Source organism: Protopterus annectens, chromosome 5.part1 (genome assembly GCF_019279795.1).
Source record: "Protopterus annectens isolate FY-2018-M chromosome 5.part1, PAN1.0, whole genome shotgun sequence".
NCBI lineage: Eukaryota > Metazoa > Chordata > Ceratodontiformes > Protopteridae > Protopterus > Protopterus annectens.
This window is the reverse complement of record NC_056736.1, coordinates 614,627,124-614,651,966: the sequence shown is the minus strand read 5'-3', so window position 1 is coordinate 614,651,966 and position 24,843 is coordinate 614,627,124. Positions and strand designations below refer to the sequence as shown.

The following is a 24,843-nucleotide window of genomic DNA, read 5'->3' as shown; positions in this document are numbered from 1 at the left end:
CATTTTACAGTGCATCGGATTGCAAACCAATAAAGGTTTCCCACAATAATTTCATTTTCCCATCGATTAACAAGACTTCTAGTACAGTAACTGCAATGATTAATGCAGTCAAACCCAACAGGTTTCAGGCTGAAGCGACTAAATTCTCTTTTATTCAAAGCCCATCTTTATGGAATAGTGATTGATTGTCTTGACTTAATGCCTCCTCTCCTGAAAATGAAAACAGATGATTTATACCTCTAATGCACTATTGATTTTCCAAATTTCCATTTTCTGAATATTTTGAATGTCTCACCGAAGAGTCTGAAAAAACATAGCTGCATTGCAGTTTGTCCATTCCGTAGACCACACGTATATGTTTCTGTATTAGGGAATCTACACAATCTGTCACGTACAAGTATTTTTTTATTTGTGTTAGAGGTATAAGTAAATATTGTTCACCATCTGCATCCTTGTACTTGAGATTAAATGTGTTTAACTATGTGCACCCTTCACTAATGTGTAACAGTTGTGTTCACCTGAGTTACGTGCATTTTGACATTGTCTCTTTACACCTACAGGATGATGAAAAACCTATGATTGAAGTCATGGATCAGCTCAGCACTTCCATTTTTGACAGCTTTGTTCATGTAGCAGTCCCGGAGTCAGTAAGTGCTTCATTTATTTAAGATATGTATTGTATAAATACATGCCATTGATAGATAATAATTGAAGATAATACTATCAGACACTATTACTCTATGGGGTTATAAATTATGAATCCATGCACACAGAGCTATTTCACAACTGGTAATAACATTTGTGAAACACATATAATAATAAATCTGTTCATAATGTATCACATTACAGAAGATAATTACTACATTAAGTGCAGAACTTCAAACTAAAGTATGAAGTAGGATTGTATATCAGTGGAGGTAAGAATCAAGACGGCTCACTGTCTCTCCTCTTCCTTCCATTAGCTATTGAAAGATTAGTGCAAGGTATAAGTGGAAACGACGTAATTCACAGGAACAAAAATAAAATATATTTACTTGCAGATGATATCCTAGTTTTTGCACCTTAATGAGAAGTGTTTTTAATACATTTTTGAAACACTAACTTCCTTCCCTGTGCTATCAGATCTTCATTTTACTAATCATTATGTTTTTTTCTCTTCAGATCATCTTAAATCTGTATTTAGTTGTTAGTTGGTATTAATTAGCAATGTATTACCTAAGGATCTACATATCTACTTGTTGACAAGGCTCAGTACGATATAATTTGGTAGCCTTCAACTCCAAACAACAGGTGTCGGTGCACAAAAAAATGAAACCCCACAAACTCCAAAAATGCACCAGTACTAAGGAATAAATGCAGCGAACCACCAGAGCTCACTAGTAAGGAAATCCTTTATTAACAACAGCAAATCTTGATCATTTGTGAAGCTGAAATGCTTTTTGCCCCTTCCTGAATTATAACAACGGGCCTTTCTGAGAACAACTTAATATCTTACCTACATCTGCAGTTTTATATAAAACAGTCGATCGCCTGGTCAATAGTTAATTAACAACTCATGCAACCTAAGTAATATTTAAAGGCATAACACTTCTAAAAAAAACTAAACATTAACAAATCATTTGAAAACATTAAAAAATTTATATGACATCCAAACTATCCTAAACCTCTACAATAAATAAACAAACTAATTTTCTGTAAAAAAAACTCATGTAATAAGATTGACAACAATTATAATTTTGCAGAACTTTGCTTCAAACCCTGGACAAGGGAAATCCAGTCATTTAAGCTTGGAAAAATGCCTGGCATCCAGTTTTAACTGCCAGCTTAACTACTGTTTTCTTCTCTCGTGCACCTCATCTATGGTTAGGAATTACTTTTTCTAAAATCATAAACAAAAATTGTTTAAAGAAAACACAGTTCAGTGAATGCCTAAATAAGACATTATTAATACTACCATTGGGTATATCATAGATGTCTTCATAAATGTGTTTTTTAAGTGCACACTCCATTTTACCAATGTAAAAGAATGGACATAAGGAACATATCACAATGTGAATAATTCCTTTGGTTTTACAATCACCCTTTTCAGGGCATATAGTCGAATTTACAAAATTTTCTAAAACCAAAAAATTATATTCACAGATGTATTTACACTGATTGCATGCCACATATTTTAAAGTGCTTTTGTTCACTCTATTAGAATTACAAATCTGCTTTGGTCATTCTTTCAAGTCCTTAAGGCGTTTTGCTCTCTTGTATACAAATAAGGATTCATTACCTAACACTTTCCTAATTTTTTCATCACTACGAAGAATATTCCAATTTTTTTGACAATATTCTTAATGACCGTGGAGCCTACATTATATTCTAATACTAAGCATCTGTTAAAATTGTCCAAGTTTCCTAAAACAGTTGTAACTTCATGCACTGGGGACACTTCATCGCCATTTTGTGTTGACACATTTGTAATACATGGAATGTCAATGCCTAAAAGGGGGATGTATTTCAAAACCCAACCGTCCATGACTTTGTCACAAATACCCTTAACTAACATGTTAGGATAACCTCTATCAAAAAACATGTCTTCTATTTTCTTCCTTTCACTGTCAAACATCCCCTTTGCCAGAAATCCTTCTGGCCAATCTTACAAATTGGCCTTTGACTAAACTTTTCTTCTGTACAAATCAGTGTTGGCTATTAAAATGCAAATATGCATTTGAAAAGGTGGATTTCCTATAAGCATTTGAAGCAAACCCACCTACTTGTTTTGTAATGGTAGTGTCTAAATAAGAATATATGTGTGTGAATGAGAGGGAGGACAGAGGAATGGTGAGGATGCAGGGAGTAGAGGTGGTGAAGGTGAATGAGTTTAAGTACTTGGGATCAACAGTTCAGAGTAATGGTGAGTGTGGAAGAGAGGTGAAGAAGAGAGTACAGGCAGGGTGGAGTGGGTGGAGAAGAATGTCAGGAGTGATTTGTGACAGACGAGTACCAGTAAGAGTGAAAGGGAAGGTCTACAAGAGGGTAATGAGACCAGCTATGGTATACGGGTTGGAGATAGTGGCATTGACAAAAAGGCAGGAGTCAGAGCTTGACGTGGCAGAGTTGAAGATGTTAAGATTTGCACTGGGTGTGACGAGGATAGACAGGATTAGGAATAAGTATATTAGAGGGTCAGCCCAGGTTGGAAGGTTTGGAGACAAAGCCAGAGAGGCAAGATTACGTTGGTTTGGACATGTGCTGAGGAGGGATGCAGAGTATATTGGGAAAAAGATGTTAAGGATGAAACTGCCAGGTAACAGGAAAAGAGGAAGGCCTAAGATAAGGTTTATGGATGTGGTGAGAGAGGAAATGCAGGTGGTTGGTGAGACAGAGCAAGATGCAGAGGACAGGAAGAAATGGAAACAGTTTATCTGCTGTGGCGACCTCTAACGGGAGCAGCCGAAAGAAGAAGAAGATCATTCAGCTAGTGTTTACATTTTAAAAAGGGGTGGTGTTGTTAATAAATGTAATGAACTCATCCACCAGCTCATTGTTACATTTCCGTAAAATAAATATGTCATCCAGAAACTTGGCATATAACTTAATGTAACAAAAAAGTCAGATTGAAATATAAACTTTCTCTCTCAGGTGAACATTACTAAGTTGGCAAATACAGGGGCACAGGTTGCATCCATTGCCACCCCTTTAATCAGTTTGAAAATCTCATCTTCAAAAAATATATAATTGTTACCCAAAATTAGATCCCTGTAACTCATAATGGATCTAATACTCACAGAAGTTAAAAATCAAATGTAAGCAGGGCTTCGTGAAAACATTTCAAACTCTTGTCTTGGGGTATAGATGAAAAAAGATTTATAACATCAACCATCAAAACCTGGCCCCTTCATCCCAAAGTTCAGATTTCAGTCTCCCCAAAAGGTCCCAAGAATCATTTAACAGGGACATACCCAAATCCTGCACTGGTTTCAAGAGCCTATCAACCATCGCAGCAAGTGGATTAGTCTTGGTTGGCATAATGGCTAAGGTGTTTACCTTACAGACACAAGGTGTAGGGTTTGATTCTAACATTGGGTAATTGGCTAAGCTTCAAATGGCCCTCAAGGGCAGTTAGCCTAGTACTAATCTGTAAACATATGAACCTACAGACACACTGTACAGGTTCATAGACACAATGTGCATGGTTTGAGTCTGACCTCTGGTTATTGCCTGGGTTTAAAATGGACCTTCAGGACAGTTAACCTAGTATTCACTTATGGGGTGGGTTTGGCATAATTAGTCTTCACCTTATAAACACAAGGTACAGGATTTGATTCTGACCTCTAATTATTGGCTAGGTTTAAAATACCCCTTCACAGCACTTAGCAAAGTATCCATTTGTGAAACTATAAGGATAGCAATCACTTAGTGTAATAGACATACTTACAATTTCAGAAGCAGTTCAAAGTAGCTCCTACAATTTAGGTTGATGAGCATCGTTTCACTCGTTCACGCCAACAGTGTCAGTCACACTTTCCATTCCTTGCTTGCAATGCAGGTTGTGTAGGCTGTCTCTTCCCAGTAGTACTTACTCCATGTTAAATATTGACCTCTAACAGCACAATTGCTACAATTTAGCTTAATTACAACACTAAATGTGGACTATTCAGTTCAGAGCCATGATTAAACAGTTTAAATAAACGATGATTTAAATTGTGCAAACATGACAAAGAGTTGATTAAGTTGTTCAAGTTTTTCTCACATTTAAATTTACTTTGAGTCAAACCTCCAGGCATTTGATGTTCAAACTATCAGCACACAGGAATCTCATGTTTCATTAACTGGTGGCAAATATGAATCTATTAAACTAAATAGCTTAAATGTTTTCCATATGCCTCCTCCTCCTCCTAAACCATTGGACCTTCCAACTAATCCCTTCAATCTTTTTCTGATCGCTCTCATTATCCAGTTCTGAGATGCAGAAATTATTCTTATTAATGTCTGTTTAGAATACATTTGGACCAGGTTAGACTCCTAGCCAAATGTATTGATTTAAAATGGTAGAATAAAGGTGTCAAATATTGGTAGATGTATACTAGCTAACGATCACTAGGAACCTTGATAGCCCAGCTGGGCAACCCAAATCTGACTCACAAATGTGATTTATGTTTGATTTATAGGGTGTGATTTACTGACTGCCTCTGTCCATCAGAGATACAGAAGCCAGACCAGGGGGGAATTTCCAATTACATATCTATTGGTCCAAGTTGCACTTAAATAGGGATACGGAGAAACTCTGTTTCACATGGACGAGGAGCCTGTTCTGGAGAATGGGAATTCTCTGAGAAACATATCTGTCTGTCTCCAACATGCCCTATTTATGTTGCAAGCAAAATTTAAGACTTTTAATATAGTAGTTATGATGCTGTTTGTTTTGCAAATGTCAAAAATATTCATCAAAACAGCATCCAGGGATGCCTTGTATGTCAGGCAAAGATTACCCCTCAGAAGTTTGTGTGATACCAAGTAAAGAGACAGGGCTTTGAGGCAATCAGTGTATGACACTGTGTTTACTTTCTGCATTCCTTTTTGTAAGGAACCTTTCTGGACATTCCAGCTGCTGCATGTGTTTGGTCAGGCATGTACCGAAGGGGGCATTATACTCTATGATAGGCCTGATGAGGTGGTATAATGACCTCTATGGACCTAGATGCTATGACCTTGCCTGTAGGCTGAGCAACATAGAAGGATTTTCTTACTACCTTGGACACATGCTGGTCGAAGGCTTGGTTACTCTGTACATGAGTTCCCTGATCTCTGATTAGGGAATCAACTTTTAAGGGTGTTTTATTGATGACATAGTTACCTGGTGTGGTAGACTTACAAAAAAGTATTGTGAAGATAGGTGAAGGCTGCCAGCCTAGCCGGATAGAATTTTGTAGATAATTCTGTCATTTGTAAATATTAATGTAAGCCACCGGCTTGTTCTCTTAAATGTGAAAAGACTGCATTGGATATTGAACTGCAAAAATGTAACAACAGTGCACTCTGCTGTAAGAAAGCTAAGTCAAGCATTTCATGACTATCTTTGATGTTAAAATTCGTGGCCAGTATGTTTAGAGGAAGGCATCCTGCCTATTGTTTTAAGGCCAGAGTTAATGGCTAGAATTTGCATGTATAAATGTCCTTTATTGCTCTGGTTTCTGACCAGGTGTAAAGAATGTAAATGTAGTTTCTGTTAGCCTGGGAACACCAGAGAAGTGTGAAGAATTATGTTATGTGAAGCAGCTCTGTGTTATCAATTTAAAGGGAGAATCAGAGAGCTCTGAGCATTTTTGTCTTGAGATCATCCAACATCACCAGCACTGCCTGCTTCTATATGTAAGTTAATTCGAACTGTGCTTTCTCTTAGAAATAGCTAAGAATTAGAAAGATTAGTCTAAGTGTTTTTCTGCGATGTCAAAACTTTTCTACAGTATTATTTTAAGTATTTCTCTGTGATCTCCAAACTCTTGACTAGCACTGTGTAGTAAGAAGTATTGTCTTGTGTTTTTATTCTTTATTATTAAATATTTTTAAACATTTCAACTGTGGCTGTTTTGTGTGGAGATAATTTAAGCTCTAAGAGTACATAGCATGTATATAATAATACTGTACCAAGTCACTCCAAATAAGTCTTGACTGTTAGGTTGCACTTACCATTTGGATAATAATATTGCACACTAATTATTGGACACCCTTTTAAGGGCCTTTGAGTAGCTGATAAATATTAGTGGGTGGTGGCAACTGGTACTACCTTCTAGACTGGGCAGAAAAGGGGCACAGCTGGAGAACCTGTGCCAGCCTTCCCTAGGCGTGTCTGTGTGGTTGTATAAACTCTTATCTCAAAGTGTGTGTGTGTGTGTTAGCTACTTGGGGCAGGGACATGAAGTACTGGTTGGACAGAGAGGGTGCTGGAGATTTTAGCTTGTCCACTAGGCTGAGATCTGGACCCTATAGCTGTGCTAATGGGGAGTCTTATTGGGGACATGGAGAGAAAGGGAGAAACCAACCCCAGACTGAATGTGATCTCTGTGAGCTCTTAAGGGCAATCATACTTCACTGTGTGTGTATTTATAATCCTTTCCTTATATGGATGCCCCTCACTAGTGTTAGTGGTGAGGATTGAGGCTCCTTGATTGCTGGGCCAGTGCACGGGCATCACAGGTATTATAAAGCATTTCTTGGTATTGAGTTGTCAGCCATGCCTTTGGTACCAAAATGTGTTTGTTTTAGACCTTCCTTTAAGGTGTTCACATCTTGGGGAGATTCAATGACTGCTCCTAGTTTGCGGTCATCTGCAAATTTAGTTAGTCAGAAGCCTTTGGCATTAGCTTTGGCACCCAAGAAGTAGATGCCAAAGATGAGTGGGCCTAGCACACAGCCCTTGGGGACTCCACTGGTGACTGTCCTCTTTGTGGAGGTAGTCTCACTGATTCTAACCTCCTGGGTCCAATCAGTGAGCTAGCTAACTATCCCAGTGTATTATAAAGGGGTTTATACCTAGTTCTGTAAGTTGATGATGAAGATGAAAAGATAAAGTAAACAAGCTATAGCCTAGGGAGTACGCCTTCACCATATAAAAATGAAAAGCCACAATAAGGCTACTCCCTCCACGTGGTAGCTAGCTCCAAGATGGTCCATTTGGCGGGTATTATATCCCCTTTCTTGTAGTTGCTGGTATGCAATCACTACATATGTATCCCTGGTCCTTCCTTAAAAAAACAATTTTTTAATTCTGTTCAGTTAAAAATGACAAATTGCCTACTTCAAAGTACTGGTTCAAACACGAATAACACTTTCCTCTGAGCAAATTTCTTGTTATAGTAACTTGGCTCAATATGATAAGAAATTACTCATTCATTGGAAGTCACTTCCAGCTACCTTTCTTCATTGAATGCAAACCTCCTTTCACTGACAACTATATGCTCTGCTTCCTCAGTAGGTACTTCTAAAGTTCTAAGTCAATAAATTGCCTGCAGGCAAATCACTGGAGCAAGTTGCAAAAAGTTCCTTACTTGGAAGCCAACATGTAACCTGCATACTGCCTGTGTGTAAAGGGCGGGGGGCAGGTCTCAAAGCTCTTCCTTCTTCTAAAGCCAATTGGTTCCAATAGGCATCCCGTGTTCAAGGTCACTGGAATGAATTTCCAAAGTCTAAGACCAACTTCAAATCGGCGTGCTGCCTGCGCACTTAAACGAATTCCAGGATAAATAATTCTTCCTTTCTCTGAAGCTAACTGGAATCAGCAAACTGCCTGTTTGCAAAGTCTCTGGAGCAGGTTCCAAAATATTCCTAGTTCTGAAGCCAACTTCAAATAAGCATGCTGCTTGTGTTCAAAAATGGACTCAGGAACAGATAAGCGCTTTCGGTTGTAAACCTTCTTCAGATCCTATGTTTATCTGCTTTACTCTTCTTTTTATACTGTGTGTATTCTTGGTATTGACCAGTGAGGTATTATATTCAAATAAGACTCTCTGCCTTCATTATTCATTGGTTACACTTGCTACTTGTATCCAATCTGTCTTTTTACATACACTACCAAATCAGTTTAACTTCCTGAGTTCCTGCAAGTATGTCACTGGTTATTCTGTCCTCTTGGGAGGAGTCCATTCTCATATGTTCTTTAGTAACTGGTTGTATAGCTTTACTGTCATGTTATTCAGTCCTATTTCTTAGTGGTTTTATGATAGAAGTTTATTATCGCCCCCTAAGCCTCCTTTCTTTTAGCACTGGTTTTAAGGGGACTATTGTGTTAAGGCCAGGACTTTGACTGGCACGCAAGTTCATAATCCATTCCATTTCTATTTTTTCAGTTCTGTTGAATAAATCTCCACTAGGAATATTTTGGGACCTGCTCCAGAGACTTTGCAAACAGGCAGTTTGCTGATTCCAGTTGGCTTCAGAGGAAGTTAGAATTATTTATCCTGGAATTCGTTTAAGTGCACAGGCAGCACGCCGATTTGAAGTTGGTCTTAGACTTTGGAAATTCATTCCGGTGACCTTGAACATGGGATGCCTATTGGAACCAATTGGCTTTAGAAGAAGGAAGAGCTTTGGGACCTGCCCCCCCCCCCCCACACACACACACACACACACACACACACACACACACTTTACGCACAGGCTGTATGCAGGTTACAGGTTGGCTTCCAAGTAAGGAACTTTTTGCAACTTGCTCCAGTGCTTTGCATACAAGCAATTTATTGACTTAGAACTTTGGAAGTACCTACTGAGGAAGCGGAGCATATAGTTGTCAGTGAATGGAGGTTTGCATTCAATGAAGAAAGGTAGCTGGAAGTGACTTCCAATGAATGAGTGATTTCTTATCATATTGAGTCACGTTACTATAACAAGAAATTTGCTCAGAGGAAAGTGTTATTAGTATTTGAACCAGTACTTTGAAGTAGGCAATTTATCATTTTTAACTGAACAGAATTAAAAAATTGTTTTTTAAGGAAGAACTAGGGATACATGTGTAGTGCTTGCATACCAGCAACTACAAGAAAGGGGATATAATACCCGCCAAATGGACCATCTTGGAGCTAGCTACCACATGGAGGGAGTAGCCTTATTGTGGCTTTTCATTTTCATATGGGGAAGGCGTACTCCCTAGGCTAGAGCTTGTTTATTTTATCTTTTCATTTTCATATATTTATAGTAACAAGCCCTGCACACAGACTTTAAATATGGAAGAGATACAAGTATCTAACATAGAGACAAAGAAAACAGGCCCTCCTTTGACTTTGAACACCAGTAATCCAATACTATCAATAGACATTACTGATGGAGCAGTGGTGGATAATGGAGAAGCAATAAACGTAGCTTTTGAGAACTTATATAGTGATGTTGAAAACGCAGCGTACAAACTAAAAAGATTACAATGGCAATGCTTCCACATGGAAGCCTGCCTTCACCATAATGTCATCCCAAGGGGCTTGAGAGTTAGATGCATGCCTACTTATGGGAACACATACCCAGATTTATTGGCCAGATGGCAACAAATAAACATAGAAACCAGTTTCCAATACATGAAGTTACTCATGGAGTACTTCAAGCCTCAAGAGACGTAAATCTCACAGTTCATACAGACCAAGCAAAAAAGAATTAGAACAGTTGATGCTATCAGATAATGACATAGTTAAACTAGAGAGATTACAGGATAAACTGGATGCCTATGACAATAGGCTCAAAATGATTAAAATAGGTAAACTTAAGAGGGATTTTGATGACTTTGCAGCAGGCCACCTTTTTGAATGGCCCAGGAAAGAAAGACATCAGCAGAAAATAGAAGAGCCTAAAGATTTTTGGAAAAGATGGCAACAGACAGATGCAGGCAAAACGCGGCAGGTACAAGTAGATGTACATGCACCAATCATCAGGGATACTATCAGTGCTGAAGAAGGAGCCAGGGATAAGGATGAATAATGGAAGCATATTATTGGGAGACTTAGAAATTATATCTACTCCAACAATAGAAGGAAAAGATACCTCACAAAGAGAGAAGAAAGGAAAGGATGCTCCTAAAGGAGAGATAGGAACGGTGCCAAAAAAAGGCACGATCCATATACCCATCTTTCAACAGCTTCCTTTTCTGTTACAGAACAAAGAAAGCAGAGTACCCAGATCCCTAAGCTGGGAAAGGAAGAAAAGAAAAGTGACTTAGAAGAATCACATCACATCACATCACTTGGGCGGCACAGTGGTTAACATTGTTGCCTCACAGCAAGAGGTTCTCCAGTTCGATTCTCGGCTGGGGTGCCTGGGGTGCCTTCTGTGTGGAGTTTGCATGTTCTCCCTGTGTTCGCGTGGGTTTCCTCCGGGTACTCCGGTTTCCTCCCACATTCCAAAGACATGCATCTGGAGCATTTCTCCCCGGGTCTCCGCTGAAAACAGGCTCTGTGGAACCTAGTCGGACTTTCCCGGTCAACAAATGTAAAATAAATAAAATAAAAATAAATAAAATAAAGAATGATGTTAATCATTGGTGATTAACAATAAAAAAGAGAAACCGCCAAAAGGAAACAGTACCAGTAAAACAAATAGGTCCACAACCTGGAAAGTGGCGCTGGAAATCCAGAAATGGAAAAGCCAAGTAAAAATGCTGATATTCCATCTTCTGCTGAAGCAGAAAATAAAAGGCTTCTAATCGAGTAAAATTTCTTATTTTATTGAAACGATCACATCTCTAAATATAAGCTGACTAAAGAAGAAAATGACTTATTACCGAAAGGTCTTAGTTTTATATCCTCATTGAAGTCTGAACTGAACGAGGTGATCACTGACCTTAAAAGTTTTGGAAGAAATATTACTTTAAAATATATTTTTGATGGTAGAATGAATATAAAAGAAGATAGTAACAGTGGCATTGTGTACAAGAAACCTAGTACATTTGTACCTATAAATCCACCAGCAGTGGAAATGTTTATAAAATTATGTGAAGAGGAGATAGCACAATTGAAGCAGAGTAATAAAGGCAAACAGTTTCATAATATAACTAGAAAAGAAAAAACAGCCCTGAAGGAATTACAGCAAAATGAAGAAATAATAATTAAGCCCGCAGATAAAGGAGGAGCCCTAATGGTTATGGATAAAGAACATTACAACATAAAAATACTGGAAATGTTGAATGATACTTCATCTTATAGAAGAATTAGCAAGGCTCAGCTACAAGAGCTAATAAAAAAAGTGAAAGATGATTTATATGATAAGTTGATGTGCAGAGAATTAGATGAAGAACTGTTTGAGTTTTTTGAAGTATCCCACCCTACAGTGCCAGAGATTAAAGGAATACCAAAAGTGCATAAAAATCTACTAGATCCACCTCTCAGACCCATAGTATCTGGCAGAGGATGGATCATGGAACCACTTTCAATATATGTGGAGGATGAACTTAAAAAATGTATGCACAAAGCGAGAACAGTATTAAAGGACACGGCACACCTCTTGGAGAGATTACAAGAAACTATGAAAGATTTGGACAACATCACTGACTTATTATTGGTAACCCTAGATGTTAATAGCCTATTTACATGTATCCCCAATGAATATGGGATAGAAGCTGTAAGGCAGTTCTCATGCACCAACAACATGGCAATAAAAGTTGATGTTATCTGTGGCCTTTTGGATATTATACTAAGCAGTAATGTGTTCATTTATGACAAAAATATCTATTGGCAAAAATGGGGGGTTGCCATGGGAACCCCCTGTGCTAATAGCTATGCGAACATAGTACTAGCACAGCGGGAGTTACAATGGATGAATAGTAAAGATAACATATGGAAAGAGCAAGTACTGTTCTACGGTCGGTTTGTGGATGACATTCTATTACTATGGAAAGGAGAAGTCCATCAATACCAACAGTTTCTAAGATATCTAACATCTACAATGGACTTTTTGAGGTTTGAATCCAAATACTCCCAGGAAAGTATTGACTTCCTGGATATAAGCATTATCTTTAAAAAGGGAACTGTAGAGACGGCCCTACATAGGAAAGCTACATGGAAGAACCACATGTTGCATAGAACTAGCATGCACCCCACACATATTTGAAAATCAAGTCATACACATTTCTAGACTATGTACCAAGGAGGATACATTTCAACAAGAGTTCAACCATTTGGTGGATAACTTAGTAACTAGAGGGTATAGGAAGAATCAGATGGACTTTGAACAAGCGATGGAATTACGCGGAGGCAAAGGAAAACCATATTATCATTACAAACACGTAAAATGACAGAAGAATAATGAAACCCAAGAGTCCTTAAGATGTATATTAACTTATGCACCAGACAATAAACAAATAAACAAAGTTATTAAAAAATATTGGCCAGTTTTAACAGTGGATCCTAAAATTAAAAGTATAGTAGGAGAAAAACCCAAATTCACATATAAAAACAAGAAGAACTTGAAAAGTCTATTGTGTAACAATAGAACAGAAACAACAGAGGGAAGAGTAGTAAAGAAAAAAGGAACTTTCAAATGTGGGAAGTGTAAGGCATGCAAATATATTAATACGACTAATGTGTTCCAACATCCTATCACACATAAAGTATATTCCTATAAAGGGAATGGAAATTGCAATACAGAGAATGTGATATATATAGCCGGCTGTGAAGGATGTATGTCGTTTTATGTGGGCAAAACTAACAGAAAGTTCAAAGAACTTATTTTATGGCATCTAAGAGACATCAAGAATAAGATAGAAGTTAATGCTTTGTATCAGCATATAAAGCATAATCCAGGGCATAGCTTTAAATTTATGATATTAACTCATGTTTCAGTTACAGCACGAGGTGGAGATTTATTCAACAGAACTGAAAAAATAGAAATGGAATGGAAATGAACTTGTGTGCCAATCAAAGTCCTGGCCTTAACACAGTAGTCCCCTTAAAACCAGTACTAAAAGAAAGGAGGCTTAGGGGGCGATAATAAACTTCTATCATAAAACCACTAAGAAATAGGACTGAATAACATGACAGTAAAGCTGTACAACCAGCTACTAAAGAACATATGAGAATGGATTCCTCCCAAGAGGACAGAATAACCAGTGACATATTTGCAGGAACTCAGGAAGTTAAACTGATTTGGTAGTGTATATAAAAAGACAGATTAGATACAAGTAGCAAGTGTAACCAATAAATAATGAAGGCAGAGAGTCTTATTTGAATATAATACCTCAATGGTCAATACCAAGAATACACACAGTATAAAAGGAAGAGCAAAGCAGATAAACATAGGATCTGAAGAAGGTTTACAACCGAAAGTACTTATCCGTTCCTGAGTCCGTTTTTGAACACAAGCAGCATGCTTATTTGAAGTTGGCTTCAGAACTAGGAATATTTTGGAACCTGCATCAGAGACTTTGCAAACAGGCAGTTTGCTGATTCCAGTTGGCTTCAGAGGAAGGAAGAATTATTTATCCTGGAATTCGTTTAAGTGCACAGGCAGCACGCCGATTTGAAGTTGGTCTTAGACTTTGGAAATTCATTCCAGTGACCTTGAACACGGGTTGCCTATTGGAACCAATTGGCTTTAGAAGAAGGAAGAGCTTTGAGACCTGCCCCCCCCCCCCCCCACTTTACACACAGGCTGTATGCAGGTTACATGTTGGCTTCCAAGTAAGGAACTTTTTGCAACTTGCTCCAGTGCTTTGCATACAGGCAATTTATTGACTTAGAACTTTGGAAGTACCTACTGAGGAAGCGGAGCATATAGTTGTCAGTGAATGGAGGTTTGCATTCAAGGAAGAAAGGTAGCTGGAAGTGACTTCCAATGAATGAGTAATTTCTTATCATATTGAGCCAAGTTACTATAACAAGAAATTTGCTCTGAGGAAAGTGTTATTAGTGTTTGAACCAGTACTTTGAAGTAGGCAATTTGTCATTTTTAACTGAACAGAATTAAAAAAATGTTTTTTTAAGGAAGGACCAGGGATACATGTGTAGTGCTTGCATACCAGCAACTACAAGAAAGGGGATATAATACCCGCCAAATCGACCATCTTGGAGCTAGCTACCACGTGGAGGGAGCGGCCTTATTGTGGCTTTTTTTTTTAGTTCTGTAAGTTTGTTGACAGTGCCTGAGTGGGGTATTGTATCAAATGCCTTAACCAGATCTAAGTTTTCCCTTCATCCATTGCCTTAGTGATCTTTTAAAAGAAGTCCACAAAATTCCATAAGCATGACCTTCCTTTGACAGAACCAAACTGGGATGTATCCTGCATCTGGAGGTCTCCTATGGCATTGGTGATAATGTCCATTATAATTCTTTCCATGGCTTTGCAAATAAGACTAGTCAGACTAATGGGTCTGTAGTTTCAAAGATCTGTTTAAGATCCTCCCTTATGAAGGGAGATGACTGTTACCGTCCTCCATTTAGATGTCACAAAGCCTGTTTTAATGCTATAGTTAAATAATGACTCCAGAGGTCCTGATAAGTCATATTTAAACTATTCAGGAAACATACTTAGATATAATTGAGGCACAGACCATATTCTTGGCTTTAGTGAGTACATCCAGTCCACACTGCCTAGTCATAGTTGGAGAGTATTATTGGAGGGGTTGGGGGTGAGAGGGGAGTAAAGTTAAAACTGAATTTGTCCACTAACAGTATCACTGTCTCCAGGCTCAGGGAACGTAGCACCATTAACCACCAGGTCAGCACATTGCTGTGTGCTGCCCTTGAGATTTCTGACATAGCAGTAGAAGGCCTTATGGTTATCTTTCACCTAGAAGGATGTCAACCTCAGAGTTGGCTTTCCTTGACCTAATTAGCCATCTTAGTTGCATGTTTACTTTAACAAGTTTTTAGCTCTATAAGATTTACCCTTCCTGATTTTTTTGCCATAATTTTTTTTCCCTTTGTTGTATATCCTGTTTAATTTGGGATGCCACCAGGGAGGCTTGTTTCTAGGGCTAGTCCTGGCCTTACTTCTAGTAGGTACAGCAGCAACATCTATGCAACCATTGACATGGCTGTTGAGAGTTTCTGAGAGAAATTCAGCATAGACTGGTGTGTTGTCGGTGTTTGGAGGGGCACTGAATTTTGAAAAACCATCACTTACTAACAAGTAATTTAACTTGGAATAGTTCCTAGCTATTGCTGGTTTTAATGAGGATTATAGAGTTAATTTTGATTTCAAAGGAGACAGCTTTAAGGATGGACCTTCCCAGGCAGGATGAGCCATTGGGGGGTGCAGCATTCTCCCATATTTGTGAGAACAAGGTTCAGTATGTTGGAGCCGCTGGTGGGCGTATTCATAATTTGGTCACGGATGTTTGTATTTACAAAGTCCAGGAATCTATCTGCCTGTAGATTTGAGGCCATATAGGGTTCCCAATATATAGAGGGGTAATTAAAGTCTCCCATGAGTAGAATGTTAGTTTGGATGGTGAGTGTCTCCAGTAGGTCCAAGTATGGATTGTGAGGTTCTTGGGGCATGAAGGGTGACCTAAGGCTAGGATGTGGCACAGGAGTTTGTCTATGGTGATATGCACATGGAGGAACTCCAGCATGTCATCCTGTTTGACCACCCAAGAAGTGTGCTTCTTGCTGATGTATATTGAGACACCTCTTCTTTTAGATCTTGGCTGTGCAGCTACTGGTCTAAAAGTATTGAAGCCACTGAAACCTTACACTGCTGGGGTACTCTCTGCCACTTTAAACCACGTCTTAGTAATTGTACAGATATCTATATTCTCAAGTGTGAGGAGGGCTTGGAGGGAATGTAGTCTTTTATTTAGGCTCCTGGTATTGAATAGTAATGCCTTGAGGTACTGTTGAGTTGGTTTTTGCTGTGTCAGTAGGTTTGTCAATTTGACACTGTCTAAAAAGGCACTATAGTAGTGGACAAAGCCTTACCCAATATTCAAAAACCTAGACGGGAAAGGTGCAGACCATCCTTAGTAAAGCAACATGGTCTGCTGACCATGTCTTCCCAAACTGATAAATACTGGAACCCCTTAGAATGACACCAGAAAGATAGCCAGTTGTTCTTGAAATCATTCATTTTTTGCTCATATTGTGGCAACATCTCCAGTGATGGTAATATGCTGCTCAGTGCCAAGCTCATACCAGCCTGAGGCACATAGTCTGAAAGCTCCAGAATGTTTATCTTTGTATATTCCAGGGAGGTACATCTCAGGTCATTTACACCTGCATGGACAAGGATGGAATCATACTGGTACCTGTACCATATTGACTTGAGTGAGTGCAGGGTCTATATTATATTTTCGAAAGTTTCAAACATCGAACACCATATGGTCGACACTATATGAGCGATGTTTGAAAATTCAAAAATATAATAAAAAAATAAAAATAAAAAAATATACTTACCTAAATGCTGTAGGCAGGAGGTCAAGCCCCCCTGCACCCCCCACACCCCCACTACTTAAATATTCCTACTCCAAGATCGCACTGCATTGAAGTAAAGGGAAAATATTCCCTATGGCGATTTCTGTGTTACGCATGCGACGTTTCGATATTTTGACCAATCAGGTTCGCTCAATACACATTCACCATTTACAATTTTCATTCACGTGATAGGAACCCGTGAGTGCATGATTTGGCAAATCCTGGCTCCATATAAACAACCAACAGTTATGTCATCCTTGTTCTGCTTGGTTAGAGGGGTATCAGTATATCATACAATGGAATCCCTATAAGAGTCCTTGGAAGTGTGTTTGCTTGTCTTAGGAGCTTAGTGTTTGTGGCCTCCACTGAGACTGACAGTATGTGTGGTGTTTGGTGTTGTTTTTTTCTGAGAGCTTTTGAGCTTGCTGAGGCATAGCTTTGACAGGGTGTGTTCTAGGTGATCTTTGTTGTTTAGGAAGATTGCTTTTAAGTGCCTCAGTATATATATTAGTCTATGCATGTTGTGTGCTATGTGAGGTGGGTGTCGTGTGTGTGTGTGTCTGTGTGTGTGGTTTCAACAACCTGATATGGACTTGTATGCAAGAGTTTAGCCTCCAGTGTCGCATTGTAAGTACACATTTTGCATACTGTGTCTGATTCTTTAAAGATTAAGTGGTTGTCAGTGAACATGAGATAATTACTTCACTTTCTCTAGATGCCCATATCCACTAAGTTGGCTACATCGAAGTTAGAAAAATACATATCTATAATGTCTAGTCCTTTGATTGGTGAGCTACAAGGGGTGGTGTATTGGGGTTCAAAGGCTATTAAGGGTCGTTTTTGGTGCAGACTAATAGGGGTGCTTTATTGGGGTAGATAATGCTAAACTATTAAACTCTACTAACTTTAATGTTTACACAACACTGAGTTCTACTACAGCAGTAGGTATTGCCACCGAAGGCCCAACTAGCTGCCCTAAGCTTATTGGTACTCAAAGTATTTGCACTATATTGCTGATTTAGTTACAGCCTTATGAACCGTTCTACAGAGAAATTTTACTTTTTAGGTGTTTGCTACTGTACAGGGCACTGCGAACTCATGCAAACATTCAAAATTTATAGCAGAAAAAAAAACTCTGGCCAATAAAATGACTGCACTATGAGTCCTTTTGTGTATTTCCCCACCCAGCTAGACCAGGCAAATACCTCCTGCCACAGCATGAATAAACCCAGTCCTCTTGATGTAAAATTGCAGTAGAACAGACCCAGAAGAGCAATACAAACACAAACCACTTAAACAACTAGCTGGAAATCCCTTGCTAATGGTAAATTCAAGACAGTAACAATAAGAGGAAGAGCATTTTTTTTTTATTCAGTGAAACGCACATATAAAAGCAGGAAAAAAGTGATCACTCAAAATAACTTAAATGCAATTTAGCAGTCAAAGGTATTATCGCACTAGATGCAAGTAGAACACTTCTGGAATGCAGGCTAGGACTCATAACTCTCAACCTGGAAACATCAAAAAATCTGGACAAAGGCCCATGAAAAGTAGGTACGACTGGACAAAAATCTGTATGCTTATTAATGTAAAATTTGCATACTTAATCATGTAACCCCACCCACTCCAATGGAATTGTGGGATACCAACATTCAAATGCAGATTGAAGAACAGACAAAATATTAAACACAAAATGTAACTAGAACAATAGTGTTTTAATTATATTAATATTTGAACTTGTCTTGTGTAAAACTTGAACTTTTATAAAACTAAAATGCAATTTTCTTTTATAAAAACAAAATTAACTGCTACATTCATATAAAACTAAATATAATTTGTTTAAAAAATCAATTGAATTCTGACAACTACTAAACTGGTATAAAATGTACATAAATACAAATTAAATAAGCTCTACTAAACTGGTATAAAATAAAAATAAAATAAATACAAATCAATTTTTATATGAAATAGCATCAAATAAGCTCTGTCCCTGAGTAACTATTAAAGTGGTATAAAGCTGAAATACAACTTTTTTTAAAAAAACAACATCAAATAAGTTTGATCTACTTATTACCGAACTAGTAAACCAGTATTAATATTGACATCACATACGTTTTAGCTACTAAACTAATTAACCAAAGACTAAACTCACTCACAGTTCACAGAGGAAATACTTCCTCTTCACCTTCTTCAGTCACGATGGCCTTTGGGTCTTCTAGTGCTGCCTGGAGCACATGTTCTCTATTGTAAGCTGCAGTTGCCCTTTTTGCTGCCTGTAGAGCAGGTGGTGCGTCTTCTACAGAAAAACAGTCACTGCCCTCATTCATTTTGATTGCTAGCAATAAGTTAAGTGTTTTGGCATGTAATGACTGCCTCAGCTCTGTTTTAACTTTTCTCACCATGCCGAATGCTTGCTCGGGTTCACTATTCGAAACAGAGCAGCGTTAATATGAGCTATTTAAAGAGAGGCATTCCTTCCACTTTAGGGCTTTGTAGGGCTGTTGACCAGTACTTGAGGAAACATGCTTCTGTTAGAGACTCTTAGCTGTGCTGTTACTGTGGCCAATTAAAGTTAGTATTTTGGTAGATGACAAATTCATCCTTAAGTTGACTGTGTTCTTGCCATGACTTGCAAACTCCTAGACAAGTCGCCATGCTCGTTACAACTTCATTGTCAAGTTTTAATTGGTCCTTTCTCTCCCTATTTACAATCCCTGCTATGAATAAACAAATATTCAGCATTTAAAATATTTTAAATTGACTATTTCTCTCCATTAGAAGACTACCTTACTGTACTGTGGTGGTTTCACTTTCAAAAAACTTTTATGCCACCCTGGAAACACTTGCTGCAGTCTCCAATTCATTGATGTAATAAAGGCCAATGAATACAGATAGTTTTCTGGCCAATTTCTTCCCCAAACTGACATCACCACGACCATCCTAAAAACCCACCCATGCTGTGATGTAACAGCTCCCTGGTTCTTCACCTACCCATACAGAAAGTAAAGACTAGAACAAGGAAACAGTACATGAGTCAAGTCTCCTGCTGTGAGCTGTCAATCACAGCAGGTAATAGCTCAAATTACCCTTAGCACTTTGACAGCTAAGAAAGTTAGGTGTGAAGGGGAATGGGCAGGGGGATGGGAGATGAGTCAAAGTAGTACAATTCAGGCTTCACAAAAGACTGCAGTTTAACCATTCTAAAAAGAAGCAGCAGTAAAAAGCACTTTGAAAGTCTGTTCTGTGGCACTTGCACTGTTTGTGTTTTAAGTAGTCATTGAATGGCATGAAATGTTACTTAAAACTAACTGACTGAAAGACAGCAGTGTATCCATATAAAATTAATGCAGTTACAAGAGCTTTAGGAAGAAAGAGGCTTGCATGATGTTACTGAATTGTGGGATACCTAGAGGCAGACTAAACAATCAGGATCACTTCAAGATGCTAGACCCCATGTGGTCAGAAATTATGTATAAAATATTTAAAAACCTGTAAATAGTCCAGAGTGGTGTTAAAATATAGGAAACACCAAACCATGAAGAAATAAACATTTTTTGAGTCTGTGGGTGAAGTTTTCCTTTAACAAATGCTTTTACTTTGTTATAGAAGGTATGCTCAATTACTGTACTAACAATGTCATCACCATTTTAATCCAGATATTTTGAAACATCAGGTCCAACATGAATATGCTGCAAAATATTATTGTCATCATCAAGAAAAGAATTATGGTGGCACTGATATTACCTAGAAATTCTATAGCAGCATGTGGCTTCAGTAACCTGCTTGCATGCACCTTTAGAAGTTTTGTGATATCACGCTACATACTTAAAAGTTGACTGTTTCTGGTCTGCAATTGCACATAAAACTTAAGGAGAAACTCCATAGCATAATTCAGGAAATGGAATGCAATTTTTACCTCATGACTATTCAGCTTTTCTTTTATGAAGTATATTCTGTGAGACCAGGGTTCATATGACTGGAAGTATGACAGAAGTGCAGGCCACAGGTCCAGTATTCACTTTACAACTTTATGAAGAGTCAGCCAATGAGTGGGGGTATGTTGGATAAGTACCAGTGAGTGGGGATATGTTGGATAAATACCAATGAGTGGGGATATGTTGGATAAGTACCAATGAGTGGGAGTATGTTGGATAAGTACCAGTGAGTGGGGATATGTCGGATAAGTACCAATGAGTGGGGGTATGTTGGATAAATACCAATGAGTGGGGATATGTCGGATAAGTACCAATGAGTGGGGGTATGTTGGATAAGTACCAAAGAGTGGGATATGTCAGATAAGTACAAGTGGCTCAATGTCAACAAATAAGGCAATTTTGTTTAGCTTCTGTTGCTTCTGTACAAAGTGATTAGAAATGTCTGATATTAAGTCTTGTACATGTGATTTCATTGCTTTCAAACCTGATTTGATGCAAAGGTCTACTATATGGCACAGGCAGCCCATACTGAAGAGATCAGGGCTGCCAGTTTTTAATCGTGACAGTACAACATTGTATTTACCAACCATAACTGCATCATTATCTGATGAGTATGCAGCCATATTGTTTTTGGAATTTTGAATCTGTGAAGACTTTCCATAAGGCAGTTGTATATCACTTCACCAGTACCTGCCACACAAACGGGCATGTCTAAGAACCGAACAACAGTTCCACGCTTTGCCTGGTCCAAAAATCCAACCAAAGTCACAAGGAGTTTATTATCCCCCATGTCAGTGCTCTGATCTAAAGAAATGCAATAAGGCTGCTTCCGACAAACTGCTGCTGCATCTCCCTAATATTTTTGTTCAAGGAGCAAGGCAGGCTAGCTACAGAAGCTAGCAATCAAATAAAAGCAATATTGGAGCTCCTTAGTGGGGGATGGGCAGACACAGAAGGCAAGCAAGTAAATGATAAACAGAATATCAAAGCACTGAAGCACGACCTGTAGCAGAGAGAATTTCTGACTATTGAACTTCTACTTCAATTTAAGACACCAGACTGCGTGGAACTTTTCCAGTAACTCTGTTTATGGAAAAATGAAGGCCCAGATCTTGTAGTAGTGGTATGCAGTTCTGCCACAACTGTGAATTAAACAAGACTTCGGCCCAGCTGGGTTAAAAATACAAACAGATATCTTTTAAAAGTAATTCTACTTCTGGAAATAGAAATGTAGAATAATGCAGAAACATATAACTGCTATTTAGAATACAAGACTAGAGTCCTAGAACAAACTTAAAAATGCAATCAGATAGATTAAAAAAAGTACAAAGTAGTATCACCATACAGGTCATAAGTGCACTTAAATATTTGAGAAGAATTAACAGGATTAAAATAATTTAATTATCTTTCCTTTTTTAATTTGATTTAATTATCTTTCCTTTTTTCAAGTAAATGTTTCCTTTTCAGGTAAATGTTATTACACTAATGAAAAAGTACAAGCCATGCCAGATATACAGTGGGCTGAAATACTTGAAATAATTTTGCTGTTGATAAAAATTCAGAAGGCGCTTAAAGTGGAAATACTTATCAATCTTGTAGAAACACTAAAGAGATCTTCAAGTGTCTGTTTCGACTGCGTCTGGTTATTCGTAGATGAAAATTACTATTAGGAAAGCAAAATTAAATAGAAGGCCCTTTTTTTCCGCAGAAGATATTTTTTCTCCTTTTCTGTGATGGAAGTTCTACATAGAGCAATATACACTGCAAAGACTGTATTCCATAGCTTTGGTGTATTTATGCTTAATGTTTTGACAATGGTCCTTTCCTTGTATGTTGTACAAGAATAGGCTTATTTAAAGATCTGAATTCTCTTATCAATAGATACACTGTGATCAGGTCAGCCATATTCCAACGGATGTCAAATGGCATCTTTAGGCTTCTTTAAGCAGTTGTTCTCCTGCAGACATTTGAAAAGGAAGCTGTGGGTAGGAAGGTCGTAGAGAGCATGATGACCATTTTACTGAAAACAGTTTGAATTATGCCAGTAGAATGAACACTGGTTTTATTGAAGCACTTTTAAAACAAAATATGATACATTAGCTGTATTAAAATTTACACTGGTATTCATAGTCATTTGTTTATGAATGAGCATAGCAAAGGCGAGATTCTTACAGGCTATTTAAGCTAACAAGAACTGCAATTGCTATAATGAGAAGCAAATAAGAAATTTTGTAAAATGGCATATGCTAATGAGGTGTTCTTGCAATTCATAGTCCAGAATTTGCATGTTATGCACATCCCTTGTTAAATGGGGTGCTTCGCTTTTCATATCTGAGCTGCACTCCAAGAACTTGCCCCCGACTCCCTTCAGTAGTTTGTCCAAGTTTGTACAAGTTCCTCACTGACACACAAGAGAATTATTTCCCCCAGCAACCCCTTGAGTAGCTTGTCTAAGTATGCACAAGCACTAAAATGTCACAAAACAAATTATTTTTCCCACTGATCATTTCAGCACTTTATCCAAGTATGCACAAGCACCAAAATGAAGCATAAACCCATCAATCGTTTCATTGGTATGTCCAAGTATGCACAAGCACCAAAATGAAGCATAAACCCATCGATCCTTTCAGTGGTATGTCCAAGTATGCACAAGCACCAAAATGAAGCATAAACCCATCGATCCTTTCAGTGGTATGTCCAAGTATACACAAGCACCAAAATGAAGCATAAACCCATTGATCCTTTCAGTGGTATGTCCAAGTATATACAAGCACCAAAATGAAGCATAAACCCATCGATCGTTTCATTGGTATGTCCAAGTATGCACAAGCACCAAAATGAAGCATAAACCCATCAATCGTTTCATTGGTATGTCCAAGTATGCACAAGCACCAAAATGAAGCATAAACCCATCGATCCTTTCAGTGGTATGTCCAAGTATATACAAGCACCAAAATGAAGCATAAACCCATCGATCGTTTCATTGGTATGTCCAAGTATGCACAAGCACCAAAATGAAGCATAAACCCATCAATCATTTCATTGGTATGTCCAAGTATGCACAAGCACCAAAATGAAGCATAAACCCATTAATCGTTTCATTGGTATGTCCAAGTATGCACAAGCACCAAAATGAAGCATAAACCCATCGATCCTTTCAGTGGTATGTCCAAGTATGCACAAGCACCAAAATGAAGCATAAACCCATCGATCCTTTCAGTGGTATGTCCAAGTATACACAAGCACCAAAATGAAGCATAAACCCATCGATCCTTTCAGTGGTATGTCCAAGTATACACAAGCACCAAAATGAAGCATAAACCCATCGATCCTTTCAGTGGTATGTCCAAGTATACACAAGCACCAAAATGAAGCATAAACCCATCGATCCTTTCAGTGGTATGTCCAAGTATATACAAGCACTAAAATGAAGCATAAACCCATCGATCGTTTCATTGGTATGTCCAAGTATGCACAAGCACCAAAATGAAGCATAAACCCATCGATCCTTTCAGTGGTATGTCCAAGTATGCACAAGCACCAAAATGAAGCATAAACCCATCGATCCTTTCAGTGGTATGTCCAAGTATACACAAGCACCAAAATGAAGCATAAACCCATCGATCCTTTCAGTGGTATGTCCAAGTATACACAAGCACCAAAATGAAGCATAAACCCATCGATCCTTTCAGTGGTATGTCCAAGTATACACAAGCACCAAAATGAAGCATAAACCCATCGATCCTTTCAGTGGTATGTCCAAGTATACACAAGCACCAAAATGAAGCATAAACCCATCGATCCTTTCAGTGGTATGTCCAAGTATACACAAGCACCAAAATGAAGCATAAACCCATCGATCCTTTCAGTGGTATGTCCAAGTATACACAAGCACCAAAATGAAGCATAAACCCATCGATCCTTTCAGTGGTATGTCCAAGTATACACAAGCACCAAAATGAAGCATAAACCCATCGATCCTTTCAGTGGTATGTCCAAGTATACACAAGCACCAAAATTAAGCATAAACCCATCG

The 24,843-nt window shown here is 38.2% G+C and overlaps 1 protein-coding gene across 7 annotated transcripts in view; it reads left to right on the top strand.

Annotated features, from left to right (window-relative positions):
* Window positions 1-24,843, top strand: part of FRY (FRY microtubule binding protein) — a 2,210,679-nt gene that overhangs the window by 1,435,489 nt on the left and 750,347 nt on the right. For all 7 annotated transcript variants that reach the window (XM_044073229.1, XM_044073230.1, XM_044073228.1 and 4 more), the window contains exon 20: window positions 561-647. In XM_044073229.1, coding sequence (XP_043929164.1) covers window positions 561-647 — 87 coding nt within the window. The remainder of the gene's footprint in view (window positions 1-560; window positions 648-24,843) is intronic.